This window comes from Engraulis encrasicolus, unplaced genomic scaffold, assembly GCF_034702125.1.
Source record: "Engraulis encrasicolus isolate BLACKSEA-1 unplaced genomic scaffold, IST_EnEncr_1.0 scaffold_88_np1212, whole genome shotgun sequence".
Lineage (NCBI taxonomy): Eukaryota > Metazoa > Chordata > Actinopteri > Clupeiformes > Engraulidae > Engraulis > Engraulis encrasicolus.
Window position 1 is genome coordinate 199310 of NW_026946236.1, and position 26401 is coordinate 225710.

The window sequence follows — 26401 nt, forward strand, 5'->3', positions numbered from 1 at the left end:
GCCCATCTCCTTACACACTAGCCCACGGCTGCCCCCACAGCACCAGAGAGATGTTCATCTGCGGGCCACCTTCAGCTCTGTGCTGTGCTGTGTACATTACAGATGTTGTACCTTACGGTCGACATTATGGTCTGTCCATCGCTCTCCCTCTCTCTCCCTCTCTCCCTCTCTCTCTCTCTCTCTCCCTCTCTCTCTCTCCCTCTCTCTCTCTCCCTCTCCCTCTCCCTCTCCCTCTCCCTCTCCCTCTCCCTTTCTCCCTCTTCTTAGCTGCCTGCCTCCATCAACTTGAGCAGATGAACTCATCAGTGTGCCACTTTCAGCACCGTTCTGTGTACATTACAGATGTCGTACATATTCAGATGTTCATCTGCGTGCCACCTTCAGCTCTGTGCTGTGCTGTGTACATTACAGATGTCGTACATATTCAGATGTTCATCTGCGTGCCACCTTCAGCGCCGTGCTGTGTACATTACAGATGTCGTACCACTGCTCATGGACTTCACGTCGTGGCAGCAGTGCATTGTGGGGCAGGGAGGGTCTCCTCAAGCGGTCCCTAGTGCTGGCCACTCTCCAGTAGCCCCCTCCCTTCAGCAGGAACACGGCGTTGTGCGTGTAGGAGAAGTAGGCGGCGTCCAGGTTAGCAACCGGGTGGTTACCTGGCAACACGGCAGGAAACACCTGCGTGATCTTCTTCGGGTAGCCTCTCGCCAAGCGGTTGGCTTTCACATCAAAGGCGTAAACCTACAAAAGAGGAGGTTATACCGAATGCCATTAGAATGCTTCACGAGAGAGCGGTATGTTATGCTCTGCACAGGCAGCGCACAGTTTTTATGTTTTCTATGTTTTTTCTTAAAGATTTTTTATGCCTTTATTTTTTTATGTTACACTGGGCTAGACCCTTTGCTTGCCATATTTTCTAACTATAAATGAAATATAAATGTAAACCAAGAGAAAAGCAAGTCCTGTAAGTAAATATTACATTCAAATCTCATCATTACACTGCTGTGTGTACTACATATATATTTAACATTCAGCATTAAATATTAAGATGTTATATTAAATATGTATTTATTCCAGCGTTTATTCTACATGGGCCGCTGCTAACTCAGGTTTAGGGCCCCTCTATGTATACATGGCCAACCAGCTCCAAGGGATCCCCCCCCCTATATACATGGGGCCCTGGTGACTCAGGTGTGCCCCCCCCTATATACATGGGGCCCTGGTAACTCAGGTGTGGGCCCCCTATATACATGGGGCCCTGGTGACTCAGGTGTGCCCCCCCCTATATACATGGGGTCCTGGTGACTCAGGTGTGCCCCCCCCCCTATATACATGGGGCCCTGGTGACTCAGGTGTGGGCCCCCCCCCTATATACATGGGGCCCTGGTGACTCAGGTGTGGCCCCCCCCTATATACAGTACATGGGGCCCTGGTGACTCAGGTGTGGGCCCCCTATATACAGTACATGGGGCCCTGGTGACTCAGGTGTGCCCCCCCCCCTATATACATGGGGCCCTGGTGACTCAGGTGTGGGCCCCCTATATACATGGGGCCCTGGTGACTCAGGTGTGCCCCCCCCCTATATACAGTACATGGGGCCCTGGTGACTCAGGTGTGCCCCCCCCCCTATATACATGGGGCCCTGGTGACTCAGGTGTAGGCCCCCTATATACAGTACATGGGGCCCTGGTGACTCAGGTGTGGGCCCCCCCCCCATATACATGGGGCCCTGGTGACTCAGGTGTGGGCCCCCTATATACATGGGGCCCTGGTGACTCAGGTGTGGGCCCCCTATATACATGGGGCCCTGGTGACTCAGGTGTGGCCCCCCCCCCTATAAACATGGGGCCCTGGTGACTCAGGTGTGCCCCTCCCCCCTATATACATGGGGCCCTGGTGACTCAGGTGTGCCCCCTATATACAGTACATGGGGCCCTGGTGACTCAGGTGTGGGCCCCCCCTATATACATGGGGCCCTGGTGACTCAGGTGTGGGCCCCCCCCTATATACATGGGGCCCTGGTGACTCAGGTGTGCCCCCCCCCCCTATATACATGGGGCCCTGGTGACTCAGGTGTGCCCCCCCCTATATACATGGGGCCCTGGTGACTCAGGTGTGCCCCCCCCCCTATATACATGGGGCCCTGGTGACTCAGGTGTGGGCCCCCCCCCATATACATGGGGCCCTGGTGACTCAGGTGTGGGCCCCCCCCCCATATACATGGGGCCCTGGTGACTCAGGTGTGCCCCCCCCTATATACATGGGGCCCTGGTGACTCAGGTGTGCCCCCCCCCTATATACATGGGGCCCTGGTGACTCAGGTGTGGGCCCCCCCCTATATACATGGGGCCCTGGTGACTCAGGTGTGCGGGCCCCCTATATACATGGGGCCCTGGTGACTCAGGTGTGGGCCCCCCCCCCTATATACATGGGGCCCTGGTGACTCAGGTGTGGGCCCCCCTATATACATGGGGCCCTGGTGACTCAGGTGTGGGCCCCCTATATACAAGGGGCCCTGGTGACTCAGGTGTAGCCCCCCCCCCTATATACATGGGGCCCTGGTGACTCAGGTGTGGGCCCCCCTATATACATGGGGCCCTGGTGACTCAGGTGTGGGCCCCCTATATACATGGGGCCCTGGTGACTCAGGTGTGGGCCCCCCCTATATACATGGGGCCCTGGTGACTCAGGTGTGGGCCCCCTATATACATGGGGCCCTGGTGACTCAGGTGTGGGCCCCCCCTATATACAGTACATGGGGCCCTGGTGACTCAGGTGTGGGCCCCCCCTATATACATGGGGCCCTGGTGACTCAGCCCCACTTTACCCCCCTGAGCGACGCCCCTGCTCACCAGTGCCCCTCTGAAGAAGTAGATGTGAGCGTCCCTCCTGTCGTAGAAGGCCGTGTCCACGGGGCTGGGCACCCCTGGGAAGCCGGCGGAGATGGGCCTCGGGTAGCGCTGCCCCCCCGCGTCCTCGCTGAACACCTGGTCACTCTCCGTGTCGTACCTCCAGAACTGCGTACCTGCCCAGCATCACAACCAGGATGGGGGAGGAGCATTTGCACACAAGGAAATGAAGAAAAAGAAAAAGGCCTTTTTAGATATTCAGTGTGTGTATAGCGCCGCTATATAAAACCCTGAGAGAGGCCATTTCAATGCTCATATTTCATGCACTTGTAAACCTTCAAGGAGATGGGAGCTTTGTCAGGCTATGGTACATAATGATCTTACTTTGAAGAAATAAACAGCATCAAAATTCTGCAATCTATTTGTGCAGTTTTGAGTTGTAGTTCTGTTATTTTACAATTTTGATTCAATATCTACTTACGCGATTTCAGGTTGGGCCTGTCCGTTTTTTTTCTGGGCCCACCTGTTTTATTATTTCTGCCTACGCGCCTGTTTGAACTGTTCTTTTCCATTGCAATTATAACCCTGACAGTGGCCATTTCAGTGCTCATATTTCATAGTGAGTGCCATCAGTATATGGACTAATTCAGCCTTTTGAAAAATCTGGTCATTACTTATGTGTTTCATTAATTATATTTTATCTATGGGCCACACTGAGTGAGGAGGTGGGCCTCATGTGATGGTCTTACCTTTGAAAAAATACACGGCATCAACGTTCCGCGCCCACACGTGTACGAATGCGTCGACTCCGCTGGTGGGCATGCCGTGCCAGCCGGCCTGGATGGCCACCGGGTCCCCGTAGCGGGTACGGTTGTTCCGGTTCTCGTAGAGCCAGTACCAGCCGTCTCGCATGAAGTAGGTGTTGAAGCGGACCCTGACCTCTCCATACGGCGTCCTCTCCTTCCTGATCCAGTCAAACACCGTGCTGAAACGACCCTTACAGCTTCCTGGCATGTGATGAGAGTATTAGTGAACACGGTACTAGAACCCATGTACTGTATAAGAGCATTAGTGAACACGGTACTAGAACCCATGTACTGTATAAGAGCATTGGTGAACAGAACACGGTACTAGAACCCATGTACTGTATAAGAGCATTGGTGAACACGGTACTAGAACCCATGTACTGTATAAGAGCATTGGTGAACACGGTACTAGAACCCATGTACTGTATAAGAGCATTAGTGAACAGAACACGGTACTAGAACCCATGTACTGTATAAGAGCATTAGTGAACAGAACACGGTACTAGAACCCATGTACTGTATAAGAACATTAGTGAACACGGTACTAGAACCCATGTACTGTATAAGAGCATTAGTGAACACGGTACTAGAACCCATGTACTGTATAAGAGCATTAGTGAACAGAACGCGGTACTAGAACCCATGTACTGTATAAGAGCATTAGTGAACACGGTACTAGAACCCATGTACTGTATAAGAGCATTAGTGAACACGGTACTAGAACCCATGTACTGTATAAAAGCATTAGTGAACACGGTACTAGAACCCATGTACTGTATAGGAGCATTAGTGAACACGGTACTAGAACCCATGTACTGTATAAGAGCATTGGTGAACACGGTACTAGAACCCATGTACTGTATAAGAGCATTAGTGAACAGAACGCGGTACTAGAACCCATGTATTGTATAAGAGCATTAGTGAACACGGTACTAGAACCCATGCACTGTATAAGAGCATTAGTGAACACGGTACTAGAACCCATGTACTGTATAAGAGCATTAGTGAACACGGTACTAGAAACCATATAATGTATAAGAGCATTAGTGAACATGGTACTACAAAGTAGAACCCATAACTGTATAAGAGCATTGGTAAACACGGTGCTGAATCGACCCTTACAGCTGCCTGGTATGTTGCAGATGCAAGTCAGTGTGATAAGAGCATTGGTAAACATCGGACAGAAAATCGGCCAAAAAAAAGAAAAAACATTTGACAGAAATTAAGAAATTAAACACATTGATGTAGATTCATGATATTAAATGAGGGAGACTGTGCTTTGACTCTCACTGAAAAAGTGATATGAGACATTAGTACTATGTGCATTGAGGAGATCAGTAGGGACCAGTAGTATACTGGTGGGGCAACCTTGTGGCCTAGTGGTTAAGGAGACGGGCTTTAGATCAGGGGGTTGCAGGTTTGAATCCCACGCTTCCACTCTATCTCACTGCATGGCTGAGGTGCCCTTGATCAAGGCATCAAACCCCACACTGCTCCAAGGACTGTAACCAATACCCTGTACTTAAAAAAATAACTAAGTCGTTTTGGATAAAAGCATCAGCTAAGTGTCATGTGATGCAATACTGTACCGTGGAGGTGCTGAATAGCCTTCTGTAATTGCCAAGTCTGCCTGTTGATAAGTATACTGTAAAGTACTGTACTGTATGAGTATACTGTAAAGTACTGTACTGTATGAGTATACTGTAAAGTACTGTACTGTATGAGTATACTGTAAAGTACTGTACTGTATGAGTATACGGTGCTTTACCGTAGAGGTGCTGGATAGCCTTCCTGTCGTGCCAGTCCAGTTCGAAGGTGTTCTCCTGCGGCAGGTAACTGGGCTGCATGATGGACCCAGATCTGTAGACATGAGGCAAGCCCAGCACATGGCCAATCTCATGCACCGCCACCTACAGGGGGATACAATACAATACAACATGTATTTATATAGCGCCACCTACAGAGGGATACAATACAATACAACATGTATTTATATAGCGCCACCTACAGGGGGAGACAATACAATACAACATGTATTTATATAGCGCCACCTGTGGATACAATACAATACAACATGTATTTATATAGCGCCACCTACAGGGGGATACAATACAATACAACATGTATTTATATAGCGCCACCTACAGAGGGATACAATACAATACAACATGTATTTATATAGCGCCACCTGTGGATACAATACAATACAACATGTATTTATATAGCGCCACCTACAGAGGGATACAGTATATAATTTATATTATTCAGTATATATAAAACATGTAGCCAGAGTATGATAAAGGCGTTTTAACTTTAATAAGGAGGGCCTCAAAAGTTGCTTTTATCATGGCATTATTGCAGATTATTTGTGGCCATGCCATACATATTTGTGTGCACTCACTTTCAAAAGGCTTATTCCATCTCCCATGTTGGAGCTGGTGAAATGCTCATCATCATCAAAATGGATGTAATGTGTTCTCTGTCCAGACATCTAACTTCTTTGTCATCGGGTTGGGGCGTTGGTTTGGCCTGCAACCTCACTTGCTCTACATGATTTGGCCCTTGGAGAAAAATGATTGGAGACCACTGCATATACATATTTGTGTGCACTCACTTTCAAAAGGCTTATTCCATCTCCCATGTTGGGGCCGGTAAAATGCTCATCGTCATCAAAATGGATGTCCCCAAGGAACCAGGCGTGGGCAAACTCACGACCAGTGCCATCGAACCGCTGAGTGCAGCCCAAGTGGCGCCCTGCGTAGACAAAGACAATATGCAGCATTACACAATATACAGTACAGTATACAGTAAAATACTCACAATTTACAGCATCACACAATGTTAAAAATGATTCATTTAGCAGCAGAAGTTAATCGTTCACAGGACAGAATAACCGATGTGGTGACAGAATTGAAAATAGAAGATATTAATTCTACAGATGGACAGAAACAACAAAATGTAAATCACCTTCAACAGATGATAAATGTGTTCTCTTTGTATAGTACCCTACCTATTCCGAAGCCCAGTCTGATGTCGACGTCCTCCACAATAATAATATCAATATAGTAGTAAATCTGTTATGTACTGTACTATAGGCCTATCTGTTCCGAAGCCCAGTCTGACATCAATATAGTATAGTAAATATGTTATGTAGCCTACAGTAGCCTACCTGTTCCGAAGCCCAGTCTGATGTCAACGTCCTCCACAATAATAATATCAACAGTATAGACAATCTGTTATGTAGCCTACTGTTATGTACAGTAGCCTACCTGTCCCGAAGCCCAGTCTGATGTCGATGTAGTATAGTAAATATGTTATGTAGCCTACAGTAGCCTACCTGTTCCGAAGCCCAGTCTGATGTCGATGTAGTATAGTAAATATGTTATGTAGCCTACAGTAGCCTACCTGTCCCGAAGCCCAGTCTGATGTCGATATAGTATAGTAAATATATTATGTAGACCTCTGTACCTGTCCCGAAGCCCAGTCTGATGTCGATATAGTATATAGTATAGTAAATCTGTTATGTAGACTTCTGTACCTGTCCCGAAGCCCAGTCTGATGTCGATATAGTATATAGTATAGTAAATCTGTTATGTAGACTTCTGTACCTGTCCCGAAGCCCAGTCTGATGTCGATATAGTATATAGTATAGTAAATCTGTTATGTAGAGTTCTGTACCTGTCCCGAAGCCCAGTCTGATGTCGATGTAGTATAGTAATGTTATGTAGGCTTCTGTACCTGTCCCGAAGCCCAGTCTGATGTCGACGTCCTCCAGGGGGGAGCGGGCGTCCTCGATGAAGGTGAGAGGTGACACCTCGCTCCACATCCGGAAGGCGAGTCGGAAGACGTACCTCTGGTCCTCTATGGACAGCTGACTACTGTAGCCCTCACCAATCAGACGCCAGCGCAGCACCCTCTTGGAGAACGCCATGTAGCCCAGCTCATCTACATGCCTCCTCTTTCTCCTCTTAGGCCACTGTAAAAACAAAAAAGATATCAGTGGTAAGTCATGATAACTTATACAGTCCTAGTTAAGTTATTCTCCTATACATATATATACCAGTGGTAAGTCATGATAACTTACATTATTAACTTAATTTATTCTCCTATACACAATGGCAACATCATGGTTATATTTTAAATTTTAAGTTTACCAGCTCAGCCTCAGAATTCCAAGTTAATTTCTTTAAAATCTTAGTAAGTTGTGTGGAGTTGTGAGTGTGCGTTGTTTGAACTCAAAGCTGCAATTCAAAGCTTCTCACAACTTGCAATAAGGATTTAAATTAACTTTCTGAATTCTGAGGCAGCTGGTATTTTTTACAGTGTACCCACCAAGGCAGCGAGATGTCTCTTCTTGCGCGAGAGTCTTTCACTGTACGTGTGTGTGTGGGCTACTCTATTAGCTGTAGATTTGCCCATCTCAGTGCTGTCCAGACCTGCCGTGGCTGTAGTGTGTCCCTCTGTGTTGTTGGGGTCTGCATCTGTGTCTGCGTCTGCGTACGTATGTGTGTGGGCTACTCTATTAGCTGTAGATTTGTCTCGTGGGTTCTTCATGTGTTCTTGGTTGGTCTCAGCACCACTGCCCATCTCAGTGCTGTCCAGACCTGGCGTGGCTACGTTGGGAACTCCACTGGTGCCTGTCTCTGCTGTGTTGGGTTCTGCGTCTGCATCTGCGTCTGCGTCTTTGTCTGGAACATCACTAGTGTGTGTCTCCGCTGTGTTGGCGTCTGCGTCTGCGTCTGCGTCTTTGTCTGGAACGCCACATCGCGGTTTGTTCATGGCCGCCTTAGTGGCGTCGTCAAACAGGCCGGTCACCGGCAGGCCGCTCACTCTCTGGAAGTCTTTCAGGGCGCTGAGGAACTGCTGAGTGCTCTCTTCTGTGGGGCCGATACCTGACCAGAGGTGGGAAAGAGGACTATTAAATACTAATACTCAAGTAAAAGTATCTTTCCTTTGCCTAATCCTACTGAAGAAAACGTAAAAGTAGGCCTAGAGTATGTGTAATTTGAGTAAAAGTACTTAGTTATCTTAAAATATACTCAAGTAAAAGCACCTTTCCTTTGCCTAAATGTGTAATTTGCGTTAAAGTACTTAGTTACTTTCATGGCCGCTGACAGCTTTGGCCGGGCCTATTCAGCACAATGGAATGGGGACCCAATACTGGGCCCTCCGTGTCCCTTTGCCCCCCCTGTCAGCTCCCTGGGTTACTTTTAATTAGCTTTCCTCTCGGGAATTCAATGTGTCTTGTTCTTGAATATCTGTGTGGGTAAAGACACATTTACTCTACAAAGACTCTTTACCTGACCATAGCTCATCTCCTGCTTCCTGAATGAGAGGTGCGGTGTCCCCACTGGTGAAATCTCCTGAGAACTCCTCTCCACTCCACTGAATATCTTCCCATTTCACTGGTTTAATGAAGCCATACTTGGAGAGAAACCCCTGAAGTGGCAAGCACAGAAGATATCTTTAGTGTGTGTGTTTTTTTTTCTTTTTTTACCAATAAGCAGACTAGGCAGTTGCCTAGGGCCCCACCTAATTGGCCCATTAGGGGCCCCCAACAGTCCGCTCTGCCATGGACAATACTAGCAAACATAACTCAAAAGGGCCCCATGTCTATGTTGTGCCTAGGGCCCCCAAAATGGCTAGAACCGCTGCTGTTAGCAAAGTGTGATTAATGTTGACAGAATCGAATAAACAAATGAGAGGATTATCCAACACACTTGGTCTATTAACTCATTTTAGCCTAAGCCCTTTTTGGGAAAAGGTGTCCTCTCCCTACTAAAACCTAAAAATCTCAGCCTCTGAAGCACATAAAAACATAAAATAAGTTGAATTTAAAAGCTAGAACCTTCACTTTTTCACTAGAAAGTGTTCATTCAGCTCTAACATACCCATATTTTTAATAAAACAGCTCAAATCCCAAGAACCTGAATGCAGCGTATATGTCGCTCCAGGACACAATGGGTTAAATACCAGAGGTGGATGTAAACAACAATTCACAATCTTTTCTTCCTCAAAAGGTAATACAATTAGACAAATGATGACAACATTTCTAAAATTATACATGATACAATAAGCACAGTACTCTATGTTAAGTATCAAGCATGTAAATACATAACAAGCTAACAAGCAAACAAGAAATCAACAAGTCTAAATTGTGACAACAAATGATGACAACAATCTATTTTCATCTAAAATGATGCACGATACCATATACACAATATACCGGTAATATAATGGGCAATAAGTACAGCATTTACACTGTACAGTAAGAATTACATAAAATCAAACGACAATCTTTTTTATTTTAAAATTATATACAACAAGACAGTATGTACAATGTACAATATATACAATATGTACAGTAATTAAGTGCATAACAAGGAAACAAGAAATCCACCACCAGTCTATAGAAGTGGACCAACTCAAAGAAGTGATTTAGGCCTACCTCTGCAGTGTCCGTATCCGTCACCAGTTCGGCTTGATGTGAATTTGGCATCATGACATCCGAGTGATCTCGACTATGGAAGAGCTTCTCTCCAAACACTAGACTAATAATACTGAAACTAAAGAAAGAGATCAGCTGTCCGAGCATCAGCATCGTTCTGAAGGTATAATAATCTACTGCCACAGGTGGCAAGTGCTCTGATATAATATCTATAATGGTCTACTGCCACATGCGGCAAGTACTTTGTGTTGAGGGGGAGATCAGCTGAAAGGCTCTTGAGGTGACTTTCGCAGCTGCGTTATTTATGTTGACGTGGTGCAGGTGTTCCCTCCACTCCCCTCAGCATTCAAACACACTTTCAAGGCCACGTGTGACATCCTCCCCTCAACACCTCAGTCTTCAACACCTCAGTGCTACCACTGCTGAAGTCGCTGGATATTGTCAGAGTAGAATAGAACAGAGTGGAAGTAGAACTCTTACAGATGTAATTAGATTCAGGTTCAGATCCAGAAAAGTTTATGAATCCCATCTGTGGACAATTAAGTTTGCAGTCCCAGTCTCCATCAATCGGCAATTAATAGTATAAATAAAAAGGTTAGAAAAATATAGAAATACAAAACCTAACGAAACCTAAAGAAACATTCGCTAATTACAACACTTGTGGTATACTACATGGTTTCATCTTTGTAATATCACACCACTAGGGTTGTAATTACATATTTAAGAGTACTTCTACTTCTACTTTATCCAACTGTGGATATTGTCTTTTCAACAAGAATTCATATAACTTGTGACATGCCAGTATAGCCCACAGTACGTATGACATGAATATTTTCAAATATCTTCAATCCAATCCAGGCTGTAAGACCCTAGACAGTAATTAAAAAAATCTCACTATGAGTTTTCTACACTTTGTTACCAATTGAACTGTCATTATCAATGACAATTATTTTATAAACATAAACAATTACATGAATAAATCAAACGGAACAGCAAATGCTTTGCACATCAAAGGAAAGCTTTATTTTATGGCACTTCTCAAAATAAATCAATTTCACATCAGTCTTTACATCTTGCGTAAAATGCAACACATCAGTCTTTACATCTTGCAATCTGAGTGCCTAAATCAGGCGTAAAATGCAACAAGAAAAGTAATCAGCTGATCACAATCATTTCAGCTTCTCATTTCACACAACACAAATAAACAAGAATCCAATCAGCTGGCAGCCGAATGGGAATATAAAAATCCAATATAAATAAACGGCCAGAGACGATAGTGCACAACATTACACTGCTAAACAGCCACAGTGTTTAAAAGCTGCTTTACTACTCCTGAATAGGTGATATCTAAAGGTAGAGTATTTCATATCTTAGTAGTTTATTTCCAGAATGTATGCTGCCCATTCACAAATGTTTTCTTTTCCATGAATATTTAGCACCCAAAGCCATTCCTAAGTATTCCTTATGACTTGGAAATGTACCCTTTATACATGATGGTGTATGTTCTCCCTGTCTGTTGTTTTGAATCACTAGGTCATGGAAACTATGGCCTGCAAAACTAACTGTACTTTAGCCAGACCAGTAAACAGTCACCTGTCAGTACTATACTAAGTATTTGTGAAAGGTTCATATTTGTGAATGGGCAATAAACATCTTCAAAATAAACAAATACAATTACATATTCTACCTTTAAGGTGATATGATGGCAACTACATTCATAATAAATATTAGGGGCATATTCCAAAACAGTGGTTTAGTCAGAAATGTTGAATCAGAGAGAGCTGAATCAGAGAGACTACGGGGTTCATGTTCTGTTTAAAACAAAGCACCTGGACACTCTCTTACTAGCCTGACAGCTTCCTCTGGGTTAACATGGCCTGGCATGGGGAAGTAAAAAACATCATTTCAATTCTTTGTATGGCCAGAGCATGTAGAGAAATTGACAAGCAAGCCGTCCCCTGACTACATACCCTGGGACGTCACTAGACCTGCTCTCTGGAATACAGCCCAACATCACAAAAACAAGAGTCACCATCTCAATTCATACAAACTCCAGATAACAAGTGTCACCATCTCAAGTCATAAAAACTCCAGATAACAAGTGTCACCATCTCAATTCATACAAACTCCAGATACCCTCCATATACAGTAAAGGAGGAAGCACAAGTCTAAAACGCCTTCTACAGGGCGGTGGGCTTCTGCAGGGCAGTGGGCTTCTACAGGGCGGTGGGCTTCTACAGGGCGGTGGGCTTCAGGCTTCTACAGGGCGGTGGGCTTCTACAGGGCGGTGGGCTTCTACTGGGCTGAGTGGTGGGCTTCTTCAGGCTTCTACAGGGCGGTGGGCTTCTACAGGGCGGTGGGCTTCTACAGGGCGGTGGGCTTCTACAGGGCGGTGGGCTTCAGGCTTCTACAGGGCGGTGGGCTTCTACAGGGCGGTGGGCTTCTACAGGGCGGTGGGCTTCTACAGGGCGGTGGGCTTCTACAGGGCGGTGGGCTTCTACAGGGCGGTGGGCTTCTACAGGGCGGTGGGCTTCAGGCTTCTACAGGGCGGTGGGCTTCAGGTGCTGGGCGGTGGGCTTCAGGTGCTGGGCGGTGGGCTTCTACAGGGCGGTGGGCTTCTACAGGGCGGTGGGCTTCTACAGGGCGGTGGGCTTCTACAAGGCAGTGGGCTTCTACTGGGCGGTGGGCTTCTACAGGGCCTGTGCTATGGCGGTTGCCAGGTGTTGGGCGGTGGGCTTCTACAGGGCGGTGGGCTTCTACAGGGCGGTGGGCTTCTACAGGCTCTGTGCTATGGCGGTTGCCAGGTGTTGGGCGGTGGGTTTCTCAGCAGAGCTGCTGACTGGGAGTCCGGCTGCCTCCAGGGCCTCCGCTGTGGTCGGACCGATGGCTGCAAACTGAAGAAAGGAAGGAAAATAAATAAACAAACAGTTTCAGATCAGTTTCAAACCGAAGCACAGCGAGGCTCAAATTGTCGTGGGGACATTCTGAATTACACATAAAGTAGATTCTTGTAAGCTTTGCAATGATGCCCCACACATTGAAATCTAATAATATTTTGATGCTAAGCTTTTGTGGCCATTTTGAAGTACGTAGATGTTAAGATCCAAATGAACAAAAAAACAAAAAAACGCACCAATGGTCAGAAACTGGGCCAAAAAGGCAAAATAAATGCAAGTTGCAAATGTATCCCAGCATGTCATGAAGATCACAAATGAGAATGAGGTCTCCATTTACAAAAAGAAATGAACAGAAAGGAGGATGTTTGTTTATATTGTTTCTATTAAGTGAACCTGTACGAATCTAGGCAACTAGATCATCATCCTAGGAGACATGATGTATTGTTTCAATTATGTATTTCTCATAACAATGTATGCTTTTTTAGATTTTGTAGCCTCTTACTGCAGCAGGGGTCGCTGGCGACCCTATTCACTTGCTGAAAATGCTTAACTACATCGTAGCAACATTGCTATGACTTTACAGAGAGCCATAGTGCTGCGCTAAGGGGTTAACAGAAATTGCATAAAAACATTTTTCATTCTGCTGGTCATACCACTCAGATAGCCTGTCCTTATCTTTATTTCCTTAGCTAACCAAATTTACAAAAAATAATATGGTAATTCCTTGGGGATTTTAGATGGCTAAAGCTGAACAGTATTCATTGGAGGGAGTCGTGTGTTAAAGGGACACTGTGCAGGAAATGGTCAAAAAAAGTACTGCAACTATGCTGCTCATTGAAAATGGACTGTCTATTGATACATTTGATATCTACATGAAAGTTTACTAAGTAATTAACAAATATTTTCTAGTATGGTCTAAGTAGAGTCATTTTTGCAGCTAAAAATGTCTATTTCTGGAAATTCACAATGGCAGACAATGGAGAAGATCCCCCTTTTCATGTTTAAAAAAATGCAAATTTCCCAGTCATAATGAATACTCAGAATTTGACGGTGGTGTTAAGTATTCATGAAAAAGGAAACATTTTGTGAATGGCCTGCATGAATACTGGAAATAAACAACTAAAAATATTACACAGTGTCCCTTTAAGTGTTGCATCAGTATGCCAGCCAGCAGGGCGGATACAGATACACCAGCGGAGGCGGCTGCAGAGCCGGGGTGAGAATGCATATGGGCTTGCAGAGCAGAGCAGAGCGAGGCTGCATATGGGCTTTTTTCGTAGCTATAAAATTCACTCTGCTTGAGGCTTGTGTTGACAACCTCGGTCCGTTCAGTCCTGCTACCTGCGCAGTCCGCTGCTACTAAGGACTTCACGGTAATGTTTCAGTTTATTGCAATGCCAAGCACCGTAATGATGGCAATAGCAGCGGCTTCAAAAATACAAATTCCTTGGCATCACGATGTTGGCTGTCCATCGTGATGCCAGCTGTCCATCGCCGATGGACGATGACATCGTCTATCGGCACAACCATAGATTAAACTAAATCTAATCGCAGGCGAATTCGCTCTGACGCTGTTCGGCGACAACCAATCGGAACGTTCATATCTCCGAATGTCCCAGGCTGTCAAGCCAGAGCCGTTGTGTGATTAGCTGAATCAAACATGTCAATGCTGCATCTGGAGCGAATACAGTGAATTCAAGGCGAAACTTCTTCTGCTACCCACGCTATCAGGCAGCGTAGTTCGCTCTTGGTCTGGACACAGCATAAGAGCTTCCTGCCCAATCGGGCTGCTTAGGCTGGTCTCCGGGTGAAAATGTGTAAAAACGGTCACTGGAGAGCAGCGTGCGGCTGGAGAGATGCGTGGGTGTGGTGTGCATTTATCTCTGTGGGGAATTTTAACGCCTGCCTGCCGTGCAGTTAGCAGTGTGTGTGTGTGTGTGTGTGTGTGTGTGTGTGTGTGTGTGTGTGTGTGTGTTAGCAAAGGGGGGTTCACTAATTCTTTTTTCATAGTCATGTTCCTCTAAGAAAATGAGCCAAAGCCAGTGCATCTCAGTGTGAAAGAATAATAATTTATACTATTGTCAAGGGAAAAAAACCTGAAAACGGGTGTAAAAGACCCGAACACCTTCCAAGGGTTAAGCGGCTGCAGCGCACTACATTTATCTCCATGGGGAGTTCAACTGTGTGGACAGAAAGCGGCAGGACGTAATTGACTTTGTATGGAAGAGCAGGTGGCAGAAACAGCAAAAGCTGCAAAAGCATTGCTAGCGCCCAGGGCGTCAAAAGTGTTGGAAAAGAGAAGTTGAACTTCAGCGAAAAATATGTAATGAGCTCGGCGCCAGCAGACAGAAGCCATTGGAATGTTCACATTTTTCTAAACCAGAACTTCGGTTGGTAGCTCTCCCTGACCGAACTCTTCATTTTCTGCGTTCAGAGCCTCTGACCTGTGCTCTCCAGACAGGACTCAGCAGCGTTTTAGCTCTTTCAACGCCAGCTGTCTGTCCGTACAGTTATGCCTCTTTTCCACTGCCAGTTGACTACAGCTCGACACAGCACGACTCGGCCGCACGATTGAGCTGTGTCATGACTATTCGAAAAGCAAAACGTTGCAGCCGAGTCGCGTTGTGTTGAGCTGTAGGCCTACCAGAAAAGCGTTAGTGGAAGACATATGGAGGCATATACCTTCAGCCAAAGTCATATGTACCCAGGGTGTCTACAGGTTTGACCAAGTCAAAATTAAGACATTTTAAGACTTTTCAATACCATTTTCCAAATGAAATTAGGACCAACACGCAAGATCATACACAGGTTCAAATGAAGCAATTGGTTATTTACATTAATGTAGCCGTTTGAAAACACAAAACTATATACAATGAAACTTTACACTAAATAAAATTCAATAATGCGTTCTAAATTACACTACATGGCTACAACTCCCGATTTCCGTCGCGAAGTTCATCACATGGCTGACATAATTATTCCTCCCTATTAAGCTCCACAAATTTAAGACATTTGGGTTGACATTTAAGACAAAATAAGACTTTTCAAGGCTTTTTAAGACTTTTTAAGGACCAGCGGCCACCCTGTGTGTACCTTTATGTGCTCCAGCCGAGGCCCTGCTAGCCTCCGCACCGTGTCCAGGCAGAACGACACCCCAGACGGGCTGAAGAACGCCACGCTGGCCGGAACACCCTGCAGGAGAGTTCAGTGTCAGAAATATTATAGGAAACACTGGTATGATTATGGACTGATGCATTTAATGTACGCATCAATTATTGCACATGCAATGCATTTATTTCTTATAGACGTTTATATTATTATTAGGCTATTCAGTATACAGGATGATGTCACAGCGTCACTGTTGTTGTGATATTCTTGTGTTAGTTGCATTGTGTGTACAAAGTGTGTGTGTGTGTGTGTGTGTGTGTGTGTGTGTGTGTGTGTGTGTGTGTGTGTGTGTGTGTGTGTGTGTGTGCGTGTGCGTGCGTGCGTGTGTGTGTTGTAATACACAATGCAGCTGAGGGCCATAGATTGGCCAAGAGAAGGAAATAACCTCCCTCACTATGGGAGGTTCCTAGCTTTAAACTCTCAACAACTCAACAATACATTATGGTCATCAGCGATGTGTAACCTAACCAACTGTGCTGGTTTCTATCTTTAAATCACGTGATGGAGAACTATGGTGGTGAATTCATGATGAATGAACTATATGAACTTGTTCAATAATTCAACAATACATTACAGTCATCAGTGATAACCAACTGTGTTGATCACCACACCATACTGTAATGGAGAATGCTGGTTGTATCTGTGCAGTTGACCGTTTAATGTTGGTTGTATCTGCGCAGTTGACTGTTAAATGTTGGATGTGTCTGCGCAGTTAATAATAATAATAATAATAATAATAATAATAATAATAATAATTAGTTGATCGTTTAATGCTGGTTGTGTCTGTGTAATTGACTGTTAAAGGCTGGTTGCATCTGTGTAGTTGACTGTGTAATGTTGTGTAATGTTGGTTGTATCTGCATAGTTGACTGTTTAATGCTGTGTAATGTTGATTGTATCTGCGTAGTTGACTGTTTAATGCTGTGTAATGTTGGTTGTATCTGCATAGCTGGCTGTTTACCTGTTGTCCAAAGTAATTGGTCAGGTTCTTCTCCAGGTCGGGATGCTGTCCTGTCTGATAGACCATGAGAGTCTCCAGGGGAACGCCTTTACAGGAATAAAACAAGTCAGGCCACGAGCAAAACAGAAACAAAACATACATTTGCAAACCTATAAACTTGATATTATGCAGAGCCGGCAATTAGGGCGGCCCTCTGGGAATTTGTCACCGGAAGAATCAGAATATGCAGTTTTTCAGGACAGAGGGCATTCAAATAGTGTGCAGCAGGAACCCATAACTCCCTGAGCTGAAGTGGTAAGAACAGCGTGTATACAGTATGTATATTATTAAGCTCCAGAACAGCGTGTATACAGTATGTATATTATTAAGCTCCAGAACAGCGTGTATACAGTATGTATATTATTAAGCTCCAGAACAGCGTGTATACAGTATGTATATTATTAAGCTCCAGAACAGCGTGTATACAGTATGTATATTATTAAGCTCCTGAACAGCGTGTATATAGTATGTATATTATTAAGCTCCAGAACAGCGTGTATACAGTATGTATATTATTAAGCTCCAGAACAGCGTGTATACAGTATGTATATTATTAAGCTCCAGAACAGCGTGTATACAGTATGTATATTATTAAGCTCCTGGACAGCGTGTATACAGTATGTATATTATTAAGCTCCAGAACAGCGTGTATACAGTATGTATATTATTAAGCTCCAGAACAGCGTGTATACAGTATGTATATTATTAAGCTCCAGAATTATACTGGTGACTAGCCAGGGAGGTCGAGCTCATTTTCTTCTCCAGGGGCTGACACAATAGATCTCACCATTTGTGGTATATATTTTTTTAAAAAGACACACCAAAGCATGAATTTCCATGTTCATCCACATGAGGTAATTGTAACATTCTCCTCCTAAGTCATACCGTTCTCCATGGATGTCTATTTTCTTTGTTTAGTTCTTCAGTGCAATCAGTGCAAACGTTTCTACATCAGAGGACTCTGGAGGACTGATTGGACTCTGATGAAGACACAAGTCGAAACGTTAGTCTGATTGCACTGACAAAATAAACTACAGAAAATAGTCATCCGTGTGCCACCACATACTTTTTCCTTTCTACTTATGATTTAGTCCTGCTCTGGTTGCACCAGATTGTTTCTTTAGAAGCGTGTAGTGGAGAGTACGTATCTCTTCTGTTTCATAAATATGGGCTGAGGAGAATTGTTAAATTGCTTCATGTTGATGAACATGGAAATTCATGCTTTGGTGTGTCTTTTTCCAAATACCGCAAGTGGCGAGGTCTTTTGTGTCGGCCCCTGGAGAAGAAAATCAGCTGGACCTCGCTGGCTATTCACCAGTATAATTGTGGAGCTTTATTATGAGTTTAGCAATTCTCCTAAATCCTACCGTTCTCCCTCAGCGCCGTGGGCAAGACCTCTCTCTTGATGGAGCCACAGGGGAAGAAGAGCGGCTTTATACTAGTGTCTTCTCCTGAGATGATACAAAACAAGGCATTAATATAGGTGTATAAGAAGTATAGTATTAATATAGGTGTATAAGAGGCTTTATACTACTGTCTTCTCCCGAGATGATAGGAAACAGGAATTAATATAGGTGTACAAGAGGCTTTATATTACTTTATACTAGGTATTCATATAGTATTGCCGTAATGAAAGCGAGACAAAACAAGTAATTAAAATAGTTATAAAAGAGTGACTTTATACTACTGTCTTCCCCTGAGATGATGGGAAACAAAGCATTAATGTAGTTATAATGGGAAAAAACAGATTTATATATTAAAGAGACAATGCAAGGAATTAAAATAGTTACAGTATAAAAGAATGGCTTCATACTAGGTATTAATAAAGTATTATACTACTGTCTTCTCCTGTGATGATACAAAACAAGGTATTAATAGTTATAATAGTTAAAAAAAACAGATTTACTGTATATATGAAAGAGAGACAAACAGAAATGAGAATCAACAATTCATCATCGTACTGTGTATTCCTCAATAAGTGATTCTATATGTGGCCTTACTGTGTGATTTCCACTTATTATAACTCATCAGCCTGTAACAGCTTGGCTAAATATCATATTAAAGGTGCACTGTGCAGGAAATGGTCAAAAAAGGTACTGCAACTATGCTGCTCATTGAAACTGGGCTGCCTTTTGCCAAATATGATCTTTACATGAAAGTTTATTAAGTAATAAACTAATATTTTCTATTATGGTCTAAGTACAGTCATTTTTGCAGCTAAAAATGGCTATTTCTGGAAATTCAAAATGGCGGACCATGGAGAAGAGCCCCCTTTTCATGTAAGAATAGTGTAATTTTTTCAGTCATAATGAATACTTACAATTTTAAGGTGGCGGTAAGTATTCATGAAAAAGATAACATTAATGAATGGCAAGCATAAATTCTGGAAATAAGCAACTAAAAATCTCACACAGTGTCCCTTTAAGTAATTTCAAAGTGCAAATATATGGTAGCGTATATACAGTATATGGATGCAATTGTCACTTCTCTATCAAGGGTGTTCATCACAGGAGAAAACTGGCTAACACTAACAGCTGACGTGAGCTGTTGATTTGTTTTCATACTTTCCAGAATGAGGCGTGACAAGACATCCGCGGTGCCCGTGTCTTCTCCCAGCGGTGATAAACCCAACTCCTCTACTGCAAATCACAATACAATAAAGAAGATTATAAACCCAACTCCTCTACTGCAAATCACACAATACAATAAATAAATAAGAGATTGATAAACCCAACTCCTCTACTGCAAATCACACAATACAATAAATACAGTAAATAAGAGATTGATAAACCCAACTCCTCTACTGGAAATCACACAATACAATAAATAGATAAGAAATTGATAAACCCAACTCCTCCACTGCAAATCACACAATACAATAAATAAATAAGAAATTGATAAACCCAACTCCTCTACTGCAAATCACACAATACAATAAATAGATAAGAAGATTATAAACCCAACTCCTCTACTGCAAATCACACAATACAATAAATAAATAAGAGATTGATAAACCCAACTCCTCTACTGCAAATCACACAATACAATAAATACAGTAAATAAGAGATTGATAAACCCAACTCCTCTACTGGAAATCACTCATTCATTACAATACAGAAGGTGATCAACCCAACTCCTCTACTGCAAATCACACAATACAATAAATAAATACAGAAGGAATGCACCATTCATTATTCACAGACAATGCAGACAGACAGAGTGCATCAGAAAACATCAGTGAGTGTTTGTTTATACACTTGGGGCACAGAACAATCCCACAAAAGCTCAACAATGTCAATCGATGCAACATGTTGGGCTATATTCCATCCCATTTTTTAAACCAGGTTACAAAAATATGATAAATAATGCAAATTATTTATCAAAGAGTAAAGTGGAGAAACTGGTGTGTTAACACGAACCAAAACTTGGATTCAGAGAAGAAAATGCCTGCTATGAAATCTTTCTGTCTACCTTGAGCATTTAACAAGAGGGATTTCACCAGCTGTCCTGTGTATACTCCTGCTTATAGTACTGTAGCTTAAGTGATGAAAGACTTGTGGCGTTTAAAAAACAAACAAAAATCACCTGCCACCTCTAATGCTGATGACAAAGGGTGGCATCAGGTGCGAGGTGAGTTTGTTGGCCATTCGTGTGTCCGTTGACCATTGACATTGTGAGTGGTGGTGCCTAAACAATAGTACATTAAAAGGAGACAGCCAGCTGTCTACAAGGATTTCTTGACGCCTTCATGACGGCACATTGTGGCCTGTTTAACTCTGACCCCCCAACCCCTCCCCCCCAGTTTCACTCGAGAGCAGGAGCAGAGCTATAGGGTGGGGAAGCAGGGCATTATGCCCAAGGGCCCAGGGCCCTCTCGTATTGGTGGTGGGGGCCCTATTATGACCATTGCAGGCCATATGGGGGGCCCTGTGTGCGAGTGTTTAGCCCCGGGGCCCTGTGTGCGATTGTTCCACCACTGGAGAGGGAGAGCGAGGTAATAGCAGCAATGTATTCCACTAGTGTGCAGGTGCCTGATCTGCATCAGGTCTCCCCAATTACCGCGTCATTAGCTAATGCACTGCAGAGGGAAGCAGCAGGGACGTGCAAATTTCACAGAACTGGCAACAGGGGGGGGGGGGCACCCCGACACACAGCACAACACAACACAAAACAGCACAACACAAAACAGCACAACGCAACGCAACACAACGCAACGCAACGCAACGCAACGCAACGCAACGCAACGCAACGCAGCGCAGCGCAGCGCAGCGCAACGCAACGCAACGCAACGCAACGCAACGCAGCGCAGCGCAGCGCAGCGCAGCGCAGCACAGCACAGCACAACACAACACAACACAACACAACACAACACAACACAAGCGCCTATTATACTGCCACCACAGCTGGGTTTACACTGTTAGATGTGTGTGTGTGTGTGTGTGTGTGTGTGTGTGTGTGTGTGTGTGTGTGTGTGTGTGTGTGTGTGTGTGTGTGTCTTTGGCAAAATGTATGTAAATGTGTGCTGTATGGTTAATCAATGTGTAATGACGTGTCTAATGTCTTGTGTATTTCTGTATGTATGCTACTGGACACCTTGATTTAGCTCAGGATTAATAAATTATACTCTAATCCAGAGTTTCCCAAACTGTGGTGCGTGCACCCCTGGGGGTGCGCGGCCTGTCACCAGGGGGTGCCCAAGCTGAATAGAGCAATGGTGGATATGTGTGTTTTTTTTAATCTAGCATTAATGAACTTCAGGTAGTTTTAATTGTTTGATGTATTGTATCCTGGGAGGATCCATCTGAAGTGTAATTTTTAACTCATAGACTTGTCATGCAATAAGTTCCATTGTAATTATGGCAGAAAAAAAACATCAGATCGATTGGAAATCAGGATTACCCAAATTGTGCGGTGGTGCAACATTCGCTTAGGGGGTGCGCGAACCACATTGAAATGTGAAAGGGGGTGCGCAGGGAAAAAAGTTTGGGAACCACTGCTCTAATCTACAAAATGCTGTATTTATCTACCGGTATGTACTCCTCTTCACAAAGTACACACGTCCCTTTGTGCCTTAGAAAAAACTATGACATTAGGTGTTGAGAGGACACAAGATACTTGTGCTCCTTGGTATAAGAGGAAGAGTTCAGATGCAAACCCCCAAGTCAAGTCAAGTTGGTTTTATTGTCAATTTCTTTACATGCACTGGTCATACAAAGAATTTGAAATTACGTTTCTTGCTCTCCCATGCAGACATAGACTAATCTAGGTAAGGACATAGACAGTATAGACATAGACAGTACTCATACATGGACATAAGACAGTATGGACACAGACAGTGATCATACAGACATTTAAAGTGCAGGACTGGAAATGCCAAGTGCCTTTCCAGAAACACTTCATAATTCATTTGTATATACTAATCTATCAAAAATGTATATTTTCTTATTTTATTTAGGTAATTTAAATATTTACATGTTTTATCAATTACATGGATGTAAACCAAACTAACAATGGGGTTCCCTAAAAATACAGAAGTGCATGTCTTCAGAAATGGAGTTAGGGGCGTTTTGCATCTGAACTCTTCAGTTCAGAAAATAAAGCCATATATGAGATTTCACATATTCGTTAAATGTGTGTGTGTGTGTGTGTGTGTGTGTGTGTGTGTGTGTGTGTGTGTGTGTGTGTGTGTGTGTGTGTGTGTGTGTGTGTGTGTGTGTGTGTGTGTGTGTGTGTGTGTCAGGGCTTGACATTAACTTTTTCGCTTGCCGGCCACTGTGGCTAGTGGTGTTCCCGAGTCACTAGCCATCCAGCTATTACTAACTACTAACTACTACTACCAATCACAAAATAGATTTTTTTTTTTATTATTATTATTATTATTATGAGGCTGTACATCTAACCTCAGAAGATGAGGTGCTTAAAACAAGGAGATGGGTGCATGGGTTTCTACATGGAAATAAAACAAACAAATATAAACTGAGTAACTGAGCTTTTTCTTGAACTTAAATACAAACACTTGATACGCAAGGGGTAAAGTGCAGAATATATGCTATTCTGATATGTCATACCATAGAATAAGCTACCTGCCAAATTGGCTAGTGACACTGAAATTCTTACCAGCCACAGACAAGTTTTACCAGCATTTGGCCAGTTGCAGGTGCCAGTGTCAAGCCCTGGTGTGTGTGTGTGTGTGTGTGTGTGTGTGTGTGTGTGTGTGTGTGTGTGTGTGTGTGTGTGTGTGTGTGTGTGTGTGTGTGTGTGTGTGTGTGTGTGTGTGTAAAAAGACAAGTGTTCATTGATTTGACATGATCTCACCTAAAGTAGCGGTGGCCTTCCCAACAACGTACACTGCTTTGGAGTTCCATCTGTCTTTTAAATTCCGCCATTCTATAGAAAAGAAACCATTAGTTTTTGTTGCCCAAATACCAAATGATGATTTTTTTTTAAGTGTTACTTAATCATTGCATCATATATGATCAAATTCCAACAAAGTGAGCTCTATGCTGACATCTAGTGGATGCATGGAGCAAATTCAATTTGTATTTTCATAAAAGTCTCAAACTTTGGTGTGTTCCAGGAGACCAAGGGCCGCCAAAGGACTAAAGTTAACTAAATTAGATCTAACAAGGCTTGTTAAATGGATCCACATTGCACACGAATACCTGGGGCCTATACTAAGAAGCTGGTTCAGGAGGAAACCAGGTGAAGTTAAGAGGTAAATCATCTAATAGAAGAGCCTGGAGTCCTCATTTTTTGAAGAACATAAGGCCACAGGTATTCTGTATAGGGCTGGGCAATATGACGATATATATATCGGTATCGTGATATAAAAGTGTATATCGTGACCTTTCTCCAATATCGTTTATATCGCGATAGTAATTTTATGAATTTTATACAATTGAATATCATTTAATTATATTTCATGTTGTCACAATACACACTATAAGTTAATGATACTGTAAAAATGAGAATAAAAAGATCCATTTTAAAGAAAGGTTGTTTTGCGACATGAAAAAATAAAGAGCAAATAAAGAGAATAACTGAAAAGGTATGTAATTGTGCTATATCGTGATAAATATCGTTATCGTGATATAAAGTAATCCATATCGTGATATTGTTTTTTTTCCATATCGCGCAGCCCTAATTTTGTACATAGTGATATGGAAATAGGCTACAAGTAGAGATAATATTCTAATAGATAGATATTCTAAGTAAATGACGGATGAATCACCGCACACTGGTGTCTTTGCTGGTAGTTTATTTGGTGAGCAACGCGTTTCGCTGTTGCTTCATCAGGTTCGCTCTCAGAGATGAAGCAACAGCGAAATGCGTCGTTCACCAAATAAGCTACCAGCAAAGATACCAGTGTGCGGTGATTCATCCTTCATTTACTCGGATTACTCTTACTACACATCACCAGCACCTGGACAGTGGTTGTGCGCAGGGACGTTACCTTTAGATAGTTATTTTTACTAATAGATATTCGCAGCATCAGACTTAAAGAAGTTAACAAGGCTTGTCATGTATCCCCACTGAACAACAATACCTTGTTTTATGTTACATAATGTGTAAATAGGGTAGAAATAGATATAGAAATGTATGGTAACACTTTATGTTAGGGATACATCTATTAGCACTAATACATACTATGTTCCTGTATAAGTAACTTGTTAGGCATGTACAAAGCAAAATCAAACATTTGTTAGGCATGTATTCGCAAATGTCTTGTTCATGCACAATAAGGGATTTATTACCAATTTAACCTTAGTAAGGACCTAGTAGGCCTTAGCATTTGCTTAGTACATGCCTTACAAGGTACTTATGCAGGCATTAATATTGTACTGTATGTATTAGTGCTAATAGATGTATCCCTAAAATAAAGTGTTAAATGTATGCATAAATAAATATTCTTCACCTGCTTGTCTCTCCTCTAAGCACATCCTGACGGCCTCCACAGCTCTGGGACTTGTGAATATGAGTCCTCCATACACATCTGGCTGGAGAAGCTGAAAAAGGTATGTGAGTAGTTGAAAAATGACACGCTTAAATAAAATAGCGATCCCAAACATCAGCATTGACTTAGATGTAACTAAAATGTTGCAAGAATTCTACGCACCTTTTGAGCTAATACGTCCAAAGACACAAATTTGAAAGCCAGCACGGGGATCAATGTAGCTTTGTGTCCTAAAGCTGACAGCTCCTAAAAAAAAGTAACAATAAATAATAACATGTGCATTTAAGGATAAAAGACATTTGCATTAATGCATTGAGTCTAACATGCATTCACATTATTATTGTTAACAATAGACACAGTGTCCCTTTTTAAGTATATTGTGACCCAAGTAGGCCTTCTTCACTCAATTACCCTGGAACCACGTCTGAGTGCTGTGCAAAAATAGACTTTTTGAGACAATGTGACACGCAAAAACTATCTGCCGGAAATGTTAAGAAATGTATACTGGACTGGCAGCATGCAGCATTTTCATTATTGTACTTTTCCCTCCTCTCTTGGATCAATGTGTTGGGTGATGGGCGGCTAGTGGCAAGCAAGAGATAGAGGGCAGGAGGACAGTATTCAAGAAAAAAGAAACATTGAATTCAGTAGGCTATGGAAATTTGTACACTGCAATATCAGTAGCCTATACGCTGCAAGCTTTGACACTGTAGTGACTGTAGGATATGTTAAAGGGTTCTTTAAATCATGTACCTTGATGTAAGGATCCGGCCCATTGCTCCCCTCTCTCGGCTCCTTCAGAAGCAAAACCTTCATGTCCTCTCTGAGCTGTCATAAGAATAAGAGCTGTCAGCAATTATGATGCATCATGAACTGACTTTGGGGTAGTGGCACATTCAGCAAACCATGAATAAGCAGTTGACGCCCAGTGAAGTGTCTCCCTGATAACAAATGATAGGCACACACTTCGAATGGGTTTAACGGGCGATTTCACTTCTAGGATTGATAACAGTTTTGACAGGTCTGGAGGACAACAACAACTTGGATCAGCTGGCACTGTTATGACCATGTGAGCGTGCATATCATATTCACCAAGCTCTCTGTCCTCAATGCGACTTCATTTAGTTCCTTTATGTGCAGGTACCGCAAAGACTCGTCGATTCTGTGCTTTGTTTGCTTTCTGTGCTTTGTTATGTATCTGTAGAGTTCAGAAATGCTTCATGTTTACATGTCCTCTTCTTGACTTCCTCGTTACAAAGGGAAACAGTAAGGATGGAAC

At 43.2% G+C, this 26401-nt stretch overlaps 1 protein-coding gene across 1 annotated transcript; it reads right to left on the bottom strand.

Annotated features, from left to right (window-relative positions):
- Window positions 1–432: 432 nt before the first annotated feature.
- LOC134444955 (matrix metallopeptidase-21-like) lies at window positions 433–26401 on the bottom strand. Its single transcript, XM_063194126.1, has 17 exons — window positions 26215–26401; window positions 25876–25950; window positions 25084–25174; window positions 23484–23555; window positions 19733–19807; window positions 18536–18619; window positions 17130–17215; window positions 16094–16192; window positions 12905–12997; window positions 8956–9094; window positions 7988–8547; window positions 7394–7631; window positions 6270–6409; window positions 5424–5565; window positions 3599–3856; window positions 2853–3025; window positions 433–741 (listed from the first exon to the last, which is right to left on the bottom strand). The coding sequence occupies exons 2-17, from the start codon at window positions 25936–25938 to the stop codon at window positions 433–435; spliced, it is 2622 nt and encodes an 873-aa protein (XP_063050196.1). The 5' UTR covers window positions 25939–25950; window positions 26215–26401.

Bases quoted from the DNA above. Each gene is read 5' to 3' on its own strand.
- LOC134444955 (XM_063194126.1), bottom strand. From the start codon at position 25,938: ATGAAGGTTTTGCTTCTGAAGGAGCCGAGAGAGGGGAGCAATGGGCCG. The intron at 6,410-7,393 runs GTACAGAAGCCT...TTGTCTACGCAG, and splicing joins CAGACTGGGCTTCGGGACAG to GGCGCCACTTGGGCTGCACT. The intron at 3,857-5,423 runs GTAAAGCACCGT...ATCACATGCCAG, and splicing joins GGCTATCCAGCACCTCTACG to GAAGCTGTAAGGGTCGTTTC.